At 43.6% G+C, this 16922-nt stretch overlaps 1 protein-coding gene across 1 annotated transcript in view; it reads left to right on the top strand.

The window, feature by feature from the left end:
- The window catches only part of Gpc6 (glypican 6), a 1075163-nt gene that overhangs the window by 1045294 nt on the left and 12947 nt on the right, over positions 1-16922 (top strand). Inside the window, exon 7 of the mRNA XM_005374116.2 lies at positions 5972-6108. Coding sequence (XP_005374173.1) covers positions 5972-6108 — 137 coding nt within the window. The remainder of the gene's footprint in view (positions 1-5971; positions 6109-16922) is intronic.

The following is a 16922-nucleotide window of genomic DNA, read 5'->3' as shown; positions in this document are numbered from 1 at the left end:
CTGAATTGTTTGCAATGCAACAAATCCAGAGTTTCTTTCCCAAAGTCATTTCAAATCACTATTCCATGAATGAATGAATTAAAATTAATCCATTTAATCCATCCACACATTTAACCACACCTGTGCTGTTAGCTTACTTACACATTACCGGGGCCAGGGCACCAGCACAGCACTCCCTACTTGAAAACTTTACTCTTTCCACAGGACCATTGGGAAGTGGCCATCACCGTATACAATGAGTGAAATATCAATCTCTAGATTATATGTTTAGGAAGACCAAATTCCTCTTGCATTCTTGCATTTAAGAAATAGAAGCAGAAGATTCAGTGTTTTCCTCCTGACTCGCACACAGCCTTACCACCAACCCCAAGCCAGTGCTCTGAGAAACGGGGCTAATTAAGCCCAGTGGTTAAGAGAAACAATTTCAAAGTCTACATTTGAATTGCAATCTCATCTCCACCATTTACTAGATGTGTGACAAATCTCTCAGCCTCTGTAAGCCCCTGCGTCCCAGCGGCACAAAGCACATAATGATAATGTTTCGGCACAGACAAAGGGGCTGGGAAGATTGAATGTGAGCGCCTCAGCTCAAGGGAAGCTCACAGTGGGCCCCCATTTTTGTGGGTCAGTGACTGCCCCAGGCTGAATCCAGCCAGGCCCCTAAAAGCATCCCTTCACAACAAACTCTTCTTTCTTTCCCAACTCTTCATTATTTTAATATTTTCAAACGATACTGAAATGGCAGAAAAATAGCAATCTGAACACTGCATGCCCTCTGTATAGAGTCAACGTTTGTTGAGTGTTTTGCTATTTTCAAGTAAAAGACACAATGACATTTATCCTTAAATATCTCAGTATGAATCTCTTACAAACTGTTACACAGCTAAGATGTCATGCTCACACTTAATGAAACTTGCAAAGCAATACCACCTACTATCTCTTCTATATTCAAAATCTCCTGATTATCCCAAAACACTTTCTTATCACTGGGTGCCTGCCTCCAAGTTCAGGGTTCACTTAAGGTCATATACATGGCATTTGGCTGTTCTGTTCTTGCAGTTTTTCTTTTCATCTAGAAAAGTCTTCTTGCTTTTATTGATTTATTTATTTACTTGTGTTCTTTAGAAGAGTTGAAGCCAGTTGTCTTATGGAATATCTCATTCGCTGGATGTGTCTGATCATTTATTTATGGCGTTGCTTGGCTTTGCTTCGCTCTTCCTACTATGTCTTGTAAACTGGAAGTTAAGTCAGAAATGTGATGAGATCCAAGTTAAATATTTGGGGCAAAATTATTTCTTATGTGAAGTTATCAGATAAGAGTACTTGAATAGTCCTTTCTGCTCTTTGATTCTACTAATCTCTTAGTAATCTTTTTAGCAATCGTTCTACTTTGTCACCCTTCCTCCCTCTTGTGTCTAATTGTACAGCTGTCTAAGGGAGGCTCTGAGGATGGTGCGGTTGTCTCCCCCTACAGTCAGGTTTCCATGGACTCTTGGACAGGACTTAAATTAACAGTGTGTGTCTCTACTAAAACCAGTAGTTAATATTTTCAAAAATCAGAATAAACTCCAGATAAATCCTAAAAAAGGGCTCAAGTTTCCCATGCAAATCCTAGCAGAATATATTTAGATTGGATTCCTATAGAATAACATAAGTTGTTTAATTTTCAGAATCTATCAATAGCATAAGTGATAAAAAAAAAGTAACCATTAAGTCTTACTAATATTACTAGTTAAGAGTACTATTAATGCAATATTGAACAATGGTAAATAACATTGGCAAGCATTTGTGAGAATTAATTCAAACTAGAACAGCTTATCTGAGAAGCAGAGGGAAGATATAGTTTTAAGTTTCGTATTTTATTCCAGGTCTCTGTCTCCATCACATTTGTGTTACTGGTGAGTTCCCACCAGGATGATATTTGCAGTAATAGGGCTGGTTAGCTACAGCTTAGCCCACAGTTCTGTGCACTGAAGTTCTCGGGAAAGAAAACAAAATAAAGCAAAGCAAAGCTCAAGACTGGAGCTATGGCAGGGCGGTTACATGTACCGTCCAGAAATCAAAACAGAAGTACAATGAGAGTTGTATTTCTGAACAATGTGAGAATTGAAAAACTGGAAACAAATGGCAGCTGTTTGACCTCGTTTGGAATCAAAGGTGTGTCCGTTTGCAGGGCTAACGACGTCCATTTGCTCAGCCGTCTGCTTCCGTCACAGTCTAGCGTGAGCGTGTTAGAGCAGCATTTACATCTGTCCCTGCCCCTCTGTGTTGGCTCCTTCAGCTGCACGATGAAAAAGTGGAGCTATGGAAGTGGCACAGGAAACAAGTCCGGATTATAAAATGTGCTGCTCTGAGCAATCGGGAAGGACCCGCACACCCACCTTCCTCACGGCCAGGTCTCTTCCCGACACTTGGGGTGAAGAACATGCGTTACTGTGACCCTCTACTATTTAGCGTTAGCAGTACTGTCTATGACTTTGTAACTGCATGGGATGATTAAATTCATTATCTCAGTTGACATTTATTGAGCACCTGCTATGTGCTGAGAGGTGTGTGTGTGTGTGTGTGTGTGTGTGTGCGTGTGTGTGTCCAGCTCATCCTGCTTTATTTGGAACTTTCAGGACTTGTTATTTTAGCACTGAGAAGAGCACCCTGGAATCCTCTAAGTCCCAGACAAACTGGGGTGGTCCCCTCACTCAACCCTTACTGCGCACTAAGGACAAGACAAGTGACAACCCCACTCCTGCTCTTAGGAGGCACGGCATCTAAGCAAGATCAGCTAAGGAAGCCAATCTCAGGGTTCAGAAGATCAGCACTTGAAATCTTCCTCAGGGCTGTGGGAACACAACTGGGACCCTGAAAAATGTACTTTGAAAAAGGCAGTGGTTAAGCTTGATTTTTTCAAAAATGAGTAGTGGCTGGGCAGGAGGATCACAAGTTCAAGGCCAGCCTGAGCTACTTAATAAGACCCTATCTCAAAATTAAAAGGTCTGAGAATGTAGCTCAGTGGCAGAGCGCTTGCTTGGCATGTGCAAAGCCCTGCGTTCTAGAGCCAGCACCATAAAGTAAAACAATAAAATAAAATAAAGGAGTAGCACAGTGTTCCCAGTTAAATTTGGCAACTATTAAAAGAGAAGATACTGGTGAGACAGCGTGCAACTGTAGTCTTTCTTATCTGTATGTCTGCTTTAGACTCCCACAGCATGCGGGTGAGATTTTAGTATTAAAAGCACAGAAACGACAATGTTCATTCTTGTTCTGTTTTTTTGTGAGGCAGACCAGCACACTGCGTGTCACACAGTGTCACAATATTTCATTCCCAAAGATGGTGATCTTTTCATGAACTAAAAGTAAACATGGAGCACTACTTTGTTCCCGGGTGGTTTGTGTTGAAGAGAGTGGGATTGAGTGGTCAGCAGAGGTGGCCTTTATGGAACGTTAGGAGCGCCAAACCAGATACTGTACGGAATAAATAAAATGAGAAAGTTGTTTTTTTCTCCCATGCTTAATCTTGAAAAAAATTCAAACTTACTATCCAAATTCCCTAATTATTAAGTCATTAATTATTTTAAACTGCCACATTTACTTTTTATATACATACATGTAACTTGCACTTACACATTATTATTGAATTGTTAGAGTAAGCTGTGAAAATCATACTCTTTAATTCTAAACATTGCAGTGTGCGTCTCCTCAGAGGAAGACCTTCCCCTGCGTTACCACAGGATCATCTCATATTCAGGAAATTTGGCAGATATACAATGCTATCCTCTAATACAGGGAGTCAGTATACAAAATTTGCCCACTGTCTCAATGCCCATGATGGCCATTACTTTTTGATCTAACATTAATCCAGAATCGTGTGCTATATTTGAATATCATGCCTCCCAGTTTTATTTTGTTTTTGTCTTTTGTCTTTTTGAGACAGGGTCTCGCTATGCAGCTCAGGCTGGCCTTGAACTCACTTTGTAGCCCAGGCTGGTCTCAAACTTGCAGTGGTCCTCCTGCCTTAGCCCCAGGAGTGCTGAGATTACAGGTGTTCGTCACCATGCCCAGCCTCCTAAATTTTAATCTGAAAAAAATCTTTAGTCCTTTCTTGCCCTTTTTTTTTTTTGGTTGTTATTTTTCTTATAGTTTATATACTCTGAATACAAATCCTTTATCAGAGGTGACTGTGTAACTATTCTCTCACTGTGATTTGTCATAATTCTAATAACTTGACTTTCTTTTGCATTACTGGTACATGTTTGTGATATGTAATAATTACATTCATCCTGGAGAACTGGTACACATACACGTCCCAACCTGATCATGTTTACTTATCCTGCCCCTCCCCGTCTCTTCGCCCCTGTTCCCCAGACCCTTTTCCCATCTCACCAAGTTGACCTCCTTGTTTCCTACTGTCTCTCATACTTTTCTTTTTAAAAGTATTTATATTTTGGGTTTTTCATAGAATAGAGACTGTAGAATACTTTCTTGCTGGGTGTGACTGACTGGAGGAGAGGCCAGCTGTTGTTCAGGATGTCCCCCCATCTGAGCTGGTCTGAGGCGTCCTCTGGATTAGATTCAGGAGATAGACTCTGGCTGCCTCCGTCTTGTATCTTTCTTGCACGACACCCAGGGGGTCCACAATGCTTTGATCGCTTGCCTGCGGAGTTCCTGCACGGTAAAGTTACCACTTCTCCTTTTGTAATTAGAAAGTAACCCTTGGGAGGCCCTTTGACATTGTACACCTGTCCTCCTCAGATGTTTCCCCGGTGTTTTTATACATGCATCTGTATGAGTTTTCTAGGGCTGCTGCAACAAACCACCACAAACTACATGATTGAAGGCCACAGCGAAGTGTTGTCCCTGGGGCCAGCAGCCTGAAGTCAAGGTGTTGCTAGGGTTTGTCCCTTCTGAGACTGTGAGGAAAGGGTTAATTTCAGGCCTCTGTCCTTGGCTGGTGGATGGTTGTCTCTTCCTGTGCCTCTCCATGTCATCTGTCCCCCCACCGCAGTATGCCTCTGTGTCTGAATATCCCCTCTTTGTGAAGACACCAGTCATGTCAAATCAGAGCCAATCTTAATGACTTCATTTGCACTTCCTCACCTCAGTAAAGACTCACTCTCAAAGTACGTTCACATGTTGAGAAACACTGGTCAGAACCAAAAAATATGAACTGTAAGACACAAATCAACCCATAACAGATACACTCTGTCCATCCATGGACTTCCCCGGTGTTGGCACAGACAGAATAGGAAATTGGGACTCTGGCTGCATCAACAGACATGTTCATTATGGAGCCTGAATCCCTATCTCCACCCTTGTCACAGGTAAGAAGTCAGAGCTGAGAACACCCAAGAGCCTGTACTAAGCCACTCCCGCCAGCCATCCTCCGGCTGTGCACTGCAGCCCACCGGGACCAGGACTTGCTTCCTGGGGTGCTGGAGATTTCTTACTGTGTTTGGCTTACTGCTCACCATCCAAGTGTGTGTGGTATGAGCCTGTCAATTGCACTAGAGCAGAAGTTACTGGCAGCTGAATTAGTGACAAGATTTCTTTCCTGCAGAAACCAGTAGGTCACTGGGGAAGGTGTCTCATCTCTCAGTGCACTGTTTTGGGGCATTTATGGGCATCCAGACAATTGAGCTGGAAAGCATGTACTTAGGTATTTACAATAGGGACTTTTGGCAGAAGAGGGACCAGAGCCAGATGAGATGCTTCCTCCGTTTTTAACTCAAGGGATGGAAGGGCAAAAAAGGAGAACAAAAGCCAATTACATAAGCATTCTCGGCCCCACGCTAGCGGAAGATGGGAGGTGGGGGCTGTTCTGGCAATGAACCCTGTGCACCCTGTCCGTCTCTCAAACACGATCGTTTGTGTCACTCACATCACAGGTTCTATAACCTTCACCTGCGCCACATCCTTGTGTAGAAACGAGCAGAGCCCGCGGAGGGTATTCACTGGCTTTCCTTGGTTTCTTGATCAGGTCACAGACATAAAAGAGAAGCTGAAGCTCTCTAAAAAGGTCTGGTCGGCACTGCCCTATACCATCTGCAAGGATGAGAGTGTGACGGCGGGCACGTCCAACGAGGAGGAATGCTGGAACGGGCACAGCAAAGCCAGGTGAGGCGCAGACGTGGGCAGGGGCAGAGCGCACAGGCCCGGAACAACTGGCACAGCTCTGCAGACCCGTTTATGCAAAAAGCAGTGGAGGGTGGAGGGACACAGCGTCACTAGGCGACAGCTGTTGAGAGTGGCAGATTTGAGGGGCACCTGGGAGCACTTTCTCTCAAGGTGCCATTAAGCTTGGAATCCTTGCTCCGAATGTCTGGCCTCCAAATGAGGATGGAGAAATGGTGACAGATGCCAGATCGCACATAGCCTGAGATCACAAAGAGCCGTTTTATGTTCACTTAATGACTTTAAGATAGCAGGGCTATTTTTATCCATAGTTAAATTTGCAGAAGTTTTTTTTTTTTTTTTCACAAGTTAAGCAGCAAATGAAAATTCAGCTGTAATATTTTCATCCTTGGTGGGAAAAAAATTGAAGTATTTACTGAAAAGGTAAAGGAAAACAGCCAAGAAACAAATGGAGAGGAGTTTAAATAGGGCCACACCTTGGGAAGTCCTCTCGGAACCTCCCCTTAAAAGGTAGTTCCCTATCACTGACTGCGGCTGCAACCTCTTGATAAGGAACTTCTGCTCAGAAATGGACTTGGCCGGATTTTCGTGGGGAGGAGAAATTGGAAGGGGGCACTGGCTGGGAGTTGGCAGGAGGGGCAGGACATGAGGAGAAGAATCTGCCACAGCCCTCAGCAGCTAGGCTGTAGGTGGGTAAAGCAGATGGTAAGTTAGACTTAAGGAATCTTCAGAGATTGGCCGACAGGTGGAGACACCAAGAGGGGCATCTACTCAGAGGTCTTATTGGGCAGCTTCAAACATACAAAACAGCTGTGACCTAAAGGGAACAAGAAGGTAACATGAACATTAAGTTTAGAAGAAATCTGGAAGAGCTAAGCAAGGAGCCCAAGTGAGGCATACAGTAGGTGTTATTTCTCACACTGCTACATTGTACTTTTCACATCTATTGCTCATGCTATCATTGACCATACCAACAAGAGCTTAGCAAGGTGTAATCAAGACACCTTCAGAAAGTGCTTTAACCATTTCAAGTTGCCTAAAGTATCAATATCCATATTTTAGATAGTGAGAGGACAAAAGGAGGTTCATGGTATTATCAACATGACACTCAAAAATACTTAGTATTTTCCTGTAATCCCAGCACGCTGGAAGGCTGAGGCAGGAGGATCACAAGTTCAGATCCAGCCCAGGTAAACTAGTAACTTAGTAAGACCCTGTCTCAAAATAAAAAATAAAAAGGGCTGAGTATGTATTTCCATGCAGAAGCCCTGGGTTCAATGCCTAGTTGTGCAAATTAATTAATTAAAATTAAAATACAAAAATGAAATTAAAATAGTAAACTTGACAATGTCTACCCTTTGAGGAAGGAGGCCAGTGGACTCAGCTGTTAATTCACTGTTTTGCATGTGTCCTTTCCCAGTGATGATGCTCAGACCCTGGGAGGATGAGCAGGTGGCCTCATGAATATGTTTGGTTCTTCAAGCTGCTCTGTTGCTCATCTGTATTTCCCTTCCAGCCCCATCTAGAATGAAAGCTGTGTTTTAAACATCATTCCCACAGATAGCCACAACCTATGTGCTAAGTATTAGCACATAAGCAGTTACTTACAAAAGGACATAAGGAATGGTCGCAATTGTGGGTAGGGAAATGACCAAAACTCCATTAAGAAAATGAATCGGAATATAAAGACCATTGAACTGAGAGCAACAGGAAGTCAGGATGATCAGTAAGTTCCTAATCATGAAGAAGAAGACAGTAAAGGACAAGTCCCTGTGTACCCGATTAAGACAGGTGAAAGCTGGAATCCCCCACGTGGTAGACCAGTAGTCTCCTGATGTCAACACCTTGCCTCTAAAACAGTAACTAAATGTTCTTCTCTTTGTGTTAAAAGAACAAATCAAATGGATCCTGATCTCTGTGAAAGATTGAATGGTTCTGCATCATTCATTGAGCCTGTCTATCCATCAGCAATATTATTGAGCACCCTTTCTGACCAGCCACTGTGCAAGGCTCTGAGGAATGAGTGCTGTGGGTGACAGTGGAGTCAGGAGAAGAAAAGGTTCAGTGCCTGCAGAGGGGACAGTGGGTCGGGAACCCACCGTTAGATCATATTACTGGATTGGAGGTTAGGAAAAGACCACATAGGTAGAGAAGTGTCTGAATCAGGACTCATGGATCAGATTTGAAATTTACCCTGAGATCAGTGGGAAGTATTGAAGGATTTTATACAGTAGAAGAAATGGCCAAGTTTCATGCAATAAAGTCATCATTCAGAGGATTTCCAGAATTTAACCTAACACAGTATATATTTTATTATGCAGTAAGTATATTATTTTTAAAAGCAGGCCATCAAATACCTGCAATTGCAATTATGTTACCATTGAAAAGTTATAATTTCATGGTTCCTTTTAGTTCCTTTTTTAAAATTCTATGGCTGGAAGGTGTAACATTACAACTTTATATTTACTAGCATAGTAAATAGATAACCAATAAAGACTTGTTGAATTGAATTTAACTTAAGATTTCTTCTCATGCAAATATTATTAGTACAAAATGACATACAAGAAGCTTTTCACTTAAAGAAATTTGAAAGTCGAAGAATTCATTTGATGGGAAGAGGTTGATTAATGCGTACTAAGCCAACAGAGAGGAGACAGAAATTCTTGTGAGCTACTGCCCAGAGAGCTACTGCCTAGACAACAATAATATATTGTATATTACAAAAAAACTAAAAGGACTAATTTTGAATGCTTTATTCCAAAGAAATGTTTGAGGAGATAGCTACCTCAGCGTCTTAGTTACTTTTCTCTCATTGCTGAGACAAAATACCTGACACCCAAAATTAAGGAAGGAAATGTTTATTTAGCTCACTCTTTGTGGAGGTCTCAGTCCATACTTGGCTGGCTCCAAGACAGAGTGGCACATGGAACAGGGCAACAGTTCATGGTGGTGGAAGATAGCAAAGCAGCAAGAGCAAAAAGAGGAGGAGCAGTGGCAAGCAGCCTCTTTCCCTCCCTTACACTGTATGCAAACTACCTGCCCCAGGGAAGGTGTAGCACTCATACCCATAATCCCAACATTGGACCATGAATCAATCATAAATTCCTGAAGCCTGCCAAGTGACTGCATGAGGCTTTAGGGGGACATCCAGACACAAACTCTGATTTGAATATGGCACAATGTACACATATATCAACATATTACATTTTTACATCTATTATCTTTATGTGTCAATTAAAATAACAGCAATAAAGCATATCCTTTTAATGCAGATAATAACATTTCCCCTCACTTTTGAAGTATGCATTTTAAATTATAAGTATTTTTTAAAGTTTAGGAATTATAAAACAAAAAAACTGAGGAGAAAAAAAGCTATTCTTATCATCTATGTGAAATAAAAGTACCAGAAGATTTTTAAAATCTGTCAACATGTGTTAATGGATATAAAATGAAGCTCTATATTAGGATTGATAGAGTGCCCCAGTCCAGAGTTTATAAACCAAAGCTATGTGACGGTGTCTCTAATGAAGCAGACAAGTCCCCCTGTCTTTGGATTTCATCCATCAGACTTTTTCAGGCAGTTTTTGCTTCTCTCCAGCAGCCCCCTTGTGCTAAGTATCTGACAGGGTGTCTTCTATCACCCATGTTTCTCCCCATTATTTTCAGAATCGTTCTCCATAGCTCTTCGCCAGAAGAGCTTCCTTGACTCAGAAATACATCTATTTTAGCTTTTAATGTTTCTGAAATCAAAATGACTCCTATGGTGGAATGCCCATTTATTCCAATGGCTATGTTATTTTTCCCAAAATCCACCATTAAATGAATGGCACCTGTTGGAACTGACGATGACTTGTAACAGAGCAGGACACACACAGACGTGATTGCTATGGTGGCCACAGGGAGCAATCTGAGGAGCTGAGACCACAGTCAAGGATCTGTGAGCACTGACTGTTATATATGAACCCACTTTCCCCTTTGCTGTCTCCATTCACCCCATCTCTGATCCATCTCACTCCGCCTCTGTATCCAAACAAGCCTGGCAACAGGAAAAGCGGTAGGAGGACACTCTGCCCTTGGATGGCAGGAAATTGCAGATGTGCCCTCTAGCCCAGTCAGCATTTGAGTCTTAATTCTAACAACAGGACTAGGCAGTCAAGAGAATCTCTTCTTTTGCAAAGCTCTGTGACAACGTGAAGATTAAGGTGATGTATCTAGGAAAACAGCTTGCAAATTTAAATCCATGGAAACTTTAGTGTGCAGGCAGAACTCTTGGAAATCTTGTTAAAATCCAGGTTGTGGATCATTAGGTGCTGTGGGCCGAATACTTGTATTCCCTCAAAATTTATATGTTGAGATCCTAATCCCCAAAGGGATTTGGAGTAGGGATTTAGGAGCTAATTAGATCACGAGAGTAGTGCCCTCCTGAATGGGATTACTGCCTTTATAAGAAGAAACAGGAAAAAATTATCTTTCTCTGTGCATTTGAGGACAGAACAAGAAGTCAGCCATCTATGACTCAGCAAGAGAACCCCTGCCAGGCACAGATGCTGTCAGCACCTTGATCTTGGATGCTCTGATCCCCCAGAATTGTGAAAAATAAGTATTTGCTGTTTAAGCCCTACAGCCTGCGGCCTTTCTGTTAGAGAAGCCTGAGCTAAGACAGTTAAGTCCCAGGGCAGGGAGAGGGTCCCGTGTGAGATTCTGCATTTCTAACAAGTTGGTGGGGTTTTGCTGGTGCAGGGACCACACCTTGAGTAGCAGCACTGTAATGCAGGGTCATCGGAACTGGCACTTAAAACACTGTACAACAAAATTATACTGAAAAAAGAGCTCATTGTGTTTCTGAAATTCAAATTTACTTGTGTTTTATCAGCCCTTATGAACATGTAAGATATTGCTATTCTCAGCCTCAGGGAACGTATCACAACTTTTTGTTCTCTCTTTGCCATCACAGATCACCTTCATGTTTCCTTTAACGGGGCTTTTCTTATATTAAAAACAATCACAGCAATACGGGTCAAGAAGTTACATAGTGCTCTTGGGATGTCACTTACTAAGGATAGGCAAGGGTAAAGTCATCTTGACAATGAGTGGCTTAGGTTTCACAAATGCCTAGTGAGAGAACTTTAAGTTGGAAAGAAGGCACAGGCTTCAGGGTACAGGGGACAGCTCACCAAAACCCTGGTCTCAGATGGCGCCATTGTGTCCATTGGCAAAAATGAATACTTTGACTCCTGAATCTTTGGTCAGTATTTGATTCAGTGAATGTCTTCGCCAGCTCAAGGTGCTACAACAAAAGTACCATAGACTTAAGCAACAGAGCTGCATGTTACACAATTGTAAAGGCTGGGGGGTCCAAGATTGGGTATGTTTTCATGACAGACCTCTTACTGAGCACCCTGAGTACCTTCATTCTTTGTCCTTACAAAGTGCAGAAAGCTCATCTATCTCCCTCTGATTTACTATCATTAATTTTTTTGAGACAGGATCTTGTTAAGTTTCTAAGTCTGTCCTTAAACTTTTAATCCTCCTGCCTCAGGTACCCCTAGTGCTAGAATTACATGCATACACCCCACACCTAGCTCCTTCCTCTTCTTCTGAAGGCACTAACCCCATCACAGGGGTTTCAATCTTATGGCTCATCCAACCTCCCTAAGTTCAGATAGATAGATAGATGATAGATAGATAGATAGATAGATAGATAGATAGATATAGATATAAATATAGATATAGATATCATCAGTGTAGATTAAGGGCTCAGTATATGGATCTTGGGTGCCCACAACATGTAATTCATAGCAATTAGTGTTCCAAATCACATCCCACTTATCCGAAGAGCTGATCAAGGGTTTTCTTTGGCATTCACGGCGGTGTCCATCTGCCAAGAAAGACGGCCTGAGATGCATCTTTAGGGACCAGCAGGAAAGTGAGCTTGCAGGTAGAATTTCTTCACCTCCCATTTTTCACTGACCTCCGCAACATCTTGAGGGGAAATGGGAGGAGACAGAGGAACACTCTGACTCGACACAAACAAATCAGAACTGAAGGAAGCTAGCAAGTTCCAGAGGAAAATCAATAGTAATCTAGAAGGCCAAAGGGGAAGAAAATTAAAGACTCACAGTTCCGGTTACAAAGCTGGGCCTCCTAAAGTTCCCAGGGTGAACCTCGAGGCCCTAGGAGGACATTTGCAGTCATCAGTCATGGCTGTGAAGGGCGTTCTGGGCAGCCGCTGGCCAGAATGAGCTGTCTGTACGGAGCTGGAGAAGAATGATGAGAGGTAGGCAGGGAAGCGGGGGCTCGGAAGGAAATAAAACCTTCACACGGTGAGCGGTAGGCACACACAGGTGAGAGCTCCCCCAGGCGACGGTGGGACAGACAAAAGCCTGGGAGTTCAGCTGGGCCCTTTCCTTTTTGTTCAGATTCTTGCTTGTTAATGACCCAGCCAGGCTGCGGCTGCATCATCTCTAGCTTCCTTTCGCATCATGTTCTGCTCCTCTGGACTGTTCCCCCAAACTCATGTGATAGAAAACTGAAGGAAGCACACAGAGGATAATGAAACAGGCAGAAGGAATGTAAACAGAAGCCGGTCTGAGAGGCATGCCCCGCAGCACATAGGTTGTCTGATTGGACATAAATTATTTGAGGGTCTTTGCAGTCTTTAAGTCAATTGTTTTCAGACCTCCCCCTTTTCCCCTATAAAATTGGCAAAACAGCTCTCCGATTTTGCTCCCTGTAAGCCAGCGTTAAACCATCAGTGTTTCCTTTCCTCAAAATGCCTCTGGGAGGAGGTGATCAAAGAGCCAACTGAGCGACCAGGATAAATTGGACCCTTTAGAGATGTGGTTTTTGCTAGGAGCCTCTGCTGTATTTCAAGGTACCTGATCCTCACAGAAATACTGAGTCCCTAAGGAAATCCTTTCCCGAGGCTAGGAGGTAAGCACAGTAAATTGTAAGAAGTAGGAAAAGTAGAAGAATCTAGAAAATACATCAGTCACTCTCAACAGCCACTGTGTGGATTGACTAACCAAGCGAAATAGCAAGTTGTGACCAGTAAGTCCGAGCAGACGGAGGGAAGGCAGAATGGTGCACAGTGATGAGAGATCTGTCAAGACAGGGACTCTGCAGGTCTAGCAGGATAGTATTGTTCTAGTCTGATGGCAGAATCTGTCCCAAAGCACTCTGACTACATTTTAAAGAACTGTAAATTACTCTATGCATGCCTAGCCAGGCAAGCATGTGGGAAGGTGGGAATTCTGTCTAAGAAAAGAACTGGCAACTATCACACCTGCCATTCTCAGATGCTCGCCTCCCATCTTCTGGCGTATTTGGGGAAGGGAAGAATTCATGGGACCTTCCTGAGCACCCTGGGTGAGAGGAAGCTGGGTGCACCATGTAAGTGGAAATGGACGCTGAGCAGAGGCAGCTCCCAATATGAGGGAGGAGCACGTTGCTGGCCCACGGCTCAGCAGCCCTGAAAACTGGCTCACAGGTCTTTTCTCTCTGCTCTAGTTTGCTGACTCCAGTCCTACCAGGAAAGGGTGGGTTTGGGGCGCTCCTGCCAATGAGTTAAGCAGCCAAGTTGTAGAGTGTAGCTCCTGCTGACTGCACCAACCGATGGGCCGTGTGACCTCCAAGAGTTCCCAAGCCATTTCCTGCCTCCTGTGCGCCAGCTGGAGGAGAGCCATCATCCATCTCTCTTCTGTACAGGAATTCAGGCTCTACAGCTCCAGATTTTGCTGCTCTCAGCCACAAGGTTGGCACTCAATCTGCATAAGAATGCATTGGACTTGCATAGTGGATAATGAAATAAATTAGCTAAGTGAATTGCCAGTGGTCACACTGCCAGGGCCCAGAGAGATCTCAGGTGTCCCAGTTATAGCTGGTGTGCCTCTGACCATTTCTCAGTGTGACGTCGCATGCAGTACCTGATGCCACAGACACCTCTAGCTTCATAGTTTTCAAGACTGTATAAAGCTGCTTAAAGCACAGGGTCACAGTATGCTTTGGGTAATACCAGGATATATGAAAAGGGAAGAAATCTAATCTACATTCAAAACTTTTAAAAATGCATACTTAAAACTCAGTTTTTAACAATTGTGGTAAAATATGCCATTTTCACCATTTCAGGGCGTCCATTTCAGTGACATTAAGTACATCCCTATGGTGTCTGCAGCACACCATCCATGCACAGAAATTTTCGTCTTCCCAGACTGAGCCTCTGCACCCATTAGCCAATAATTCCCCACCTGCCTCTTCTCTGGGCTGTGGCACTCACCATTCTACTTTCTATCTCTACGAATCCGATTACTTTAGGTACCTCATATAAGCAAAAAGCTACAATATTGTCCTTTCACGTTTGGCTGATTCCCTCATTAGCCTAATATCCTTGGTGGCCTTCCAGGTTATGCCATGTGCCAGAATTTCCTTCCTTTTTAATGTTGAATAATACCGCCATTGTACAAATACCACATTTCTATCATATCCATTCATCCATCAGTGAATACTTGGGTTGTTTTGACCTTCCGGCCCTTAAGAATAATGCCACTCTGAACAGAGGTGTGCAAATATCTGCACAGTTCTTGCTTTAAATTCTCTTGGGGCTACTCCCAGAGGTAGAATTGCTGGATCATATGCTACTGCTGCTCTTCAGCTTTGAGAAAGTGTAGTACTTTGCTCCAGAGGCTACACAATTCTACATTCCTACCACCAGCTTCCGCTTTCTCTGCCTCCTTGCCAACACTTGGTACTTGGTTGATGGTAATGGCAGCTACCCTGAGGTGTGAGAAGTTTAAACCTCAAATCCCGAGTCAGCTTGTAAAAGAGGTCACTGATTGCATAGGTTTACCTTCCTTGTATAAGAGCCTTGAGACCATATGTATTTTGGGAATTCAGAATTTTTAGATTTTAGAGACTTACCACTGTGAATATGCTCTATATTATGTAATATTCCTCATAGGATCTGGATGTATAACCCATTATCAAACACATTAATATTTCTGCAGAAACTGCATTAAAATCCCCAAAGTGGGATAAATAAGAACTATAACTGGCCTCATTTCAGATCTGATGCAGTTTTGCTAACAATATATTGCAGGAACAACTGTAGAGATTTTCAAATTTTAGAATTGCACAGAAGGAATTCTGGACATACATTAGCACTATATTATCTTAAATTAAAACTGTGACTCTTTCAACTGCAAAGAAGGAGGATGAACGTGTAGCTTTGAACTAGAAATTGCTGTGGAGCCAGGTATTACATGGAGGTCGCTTGTGGCAACACAAAGAGCTGAGACTGCTTGCTCCACGTCTTCCAGCTGTACCTTAAAGAGCAGTCAAAGTCCAGGTGCCTGAAAAGCAGCCCAGGCGAGCAGCTGGATACCCCATTCTACTCCTCCCAGCCTCAGCTCCCTCTTGGACTCATGCTGAACCTACTGGGCAGCTCCCAGCCACCCCCCCCCTGCTCCCACCTTCCTTCTCAGACATTTCTAGCTTTCAATTCCCAATCTTGAGAGTGTGTGTCTCTTTCCTCATAAATAGCTTCTTGCATCAGAACGACTACCAGCCCGAAGGTGCTGGAGAGAAACACTGAATGCTAAGTGATCATGCCTCTCCTCCCAACAAGCCCATTCAGATATCAACAGACTCTTTCTGGACTCACTGGCAGAACCGTAAGGAGTGTTTTCCTGGGTGAGAGTGGCAGGTGCGGTGGTCGGCCAGGGGGAAATTTGCAGGGGCAAGTGCGTTGAATGTCTCTCGGGTGACAGAGCTGTCACCTCACCAGTGAGGGTCCAGGCACAAAGCCTGCAACCACCCACAAGGTTGTCATTCCCCTTGCCACATTTTCATGGGACTCTTCCACCCTAATTGGCTATTATGTTCAGAAAAATCGAGGCGCATACATCAACAATATGAAATTAAACATGAAGACAAATAATTCTGCAAAACTGTCACAGGGTGAGTTTCTATCATGCCCTACAAGCAGAAGCAGCCAAAATGAGGAGGCGATGCTTCGCTGAGCTCAGTTGCCACCTGCTCTCCGCATCATATCATGGAGCACTGGCAGACAATGACACTACCAGTTGTCCTTGCTTCTGGGTTCTCTCTGTTCCAAGCACACATACACCCATCCTTGGGACCTGGGCTCCCTGTGCCAGGGTTCTCTTGCCACGTCTCCCAGAGATACAACAGTGAAAAAAACACCATGCCATGTCACTCAAGAGCTATGTAAAAGCTAATACCAGGAGACGCCTCCTGGGCTCCATGACATACACCTCCGCTCATAGCAGCATTATTCTTACCAGCCAGAGTCTCACAGAATATGGGATTTCTGCTGAAAGACAAAGCATAAGAAGCAACAAATAAATGGACTCATGAGATCCTAGTGCAGAACTCGGCTTTCACGAGCCTGCCGGCTGCTCAGTGACTCGTCCGTGAGTTCCGCCTCTGGAGTTACCTCAGGATGGCAAAAGTGACCGTTTTCTTTTTGAACTATTTTAGGTTTAAATTTCCACATTGTCTCTAAGACAACCCTTTATACACAGAGAAAGGAGAGAAGGCTCTGGAGAAGGAGGGAGAGACTGTTATGCTTGTTTTTATGGTAAGAGACAAAGCATGAGCGGGTGCCATGAGAGCCAGGTTAACTCGGCAGTCCCTTGCTGTCCCTGGATGTTCAGATTCCGAGGGCAGGATGGCCACGCAGGCTACTGCAGCGAGCTGCTGACGAATGAGGCTCAGTGAGCTGAGTGCACAGAATTAAAGAGAGATAGTCCAGGTTCCGTCGGACTCAGTCCAGAATG

This window comes from Chinchilla lanigera, unplaced genomic scaffold, assembly GCF_000276665.1.
Source record: "Chinchilla lanigera isolate Chin_1 unplaced genomic scaffold, ChiLan1.0 scaffold00003, whole genome shotgun sequence".
NCBI classification, from domain to species: Eukaryota; Metazoa; Chordata; class Mammalia; order Rodentia; family Chinchillidae; genus Chinchilla; species Chinchilla lanigera.
The sequence above is the reverse complement of the archived record's forward strand: the minus strand, read 5'-3'. Positions and strand labels throughout refer to the sequence as shown.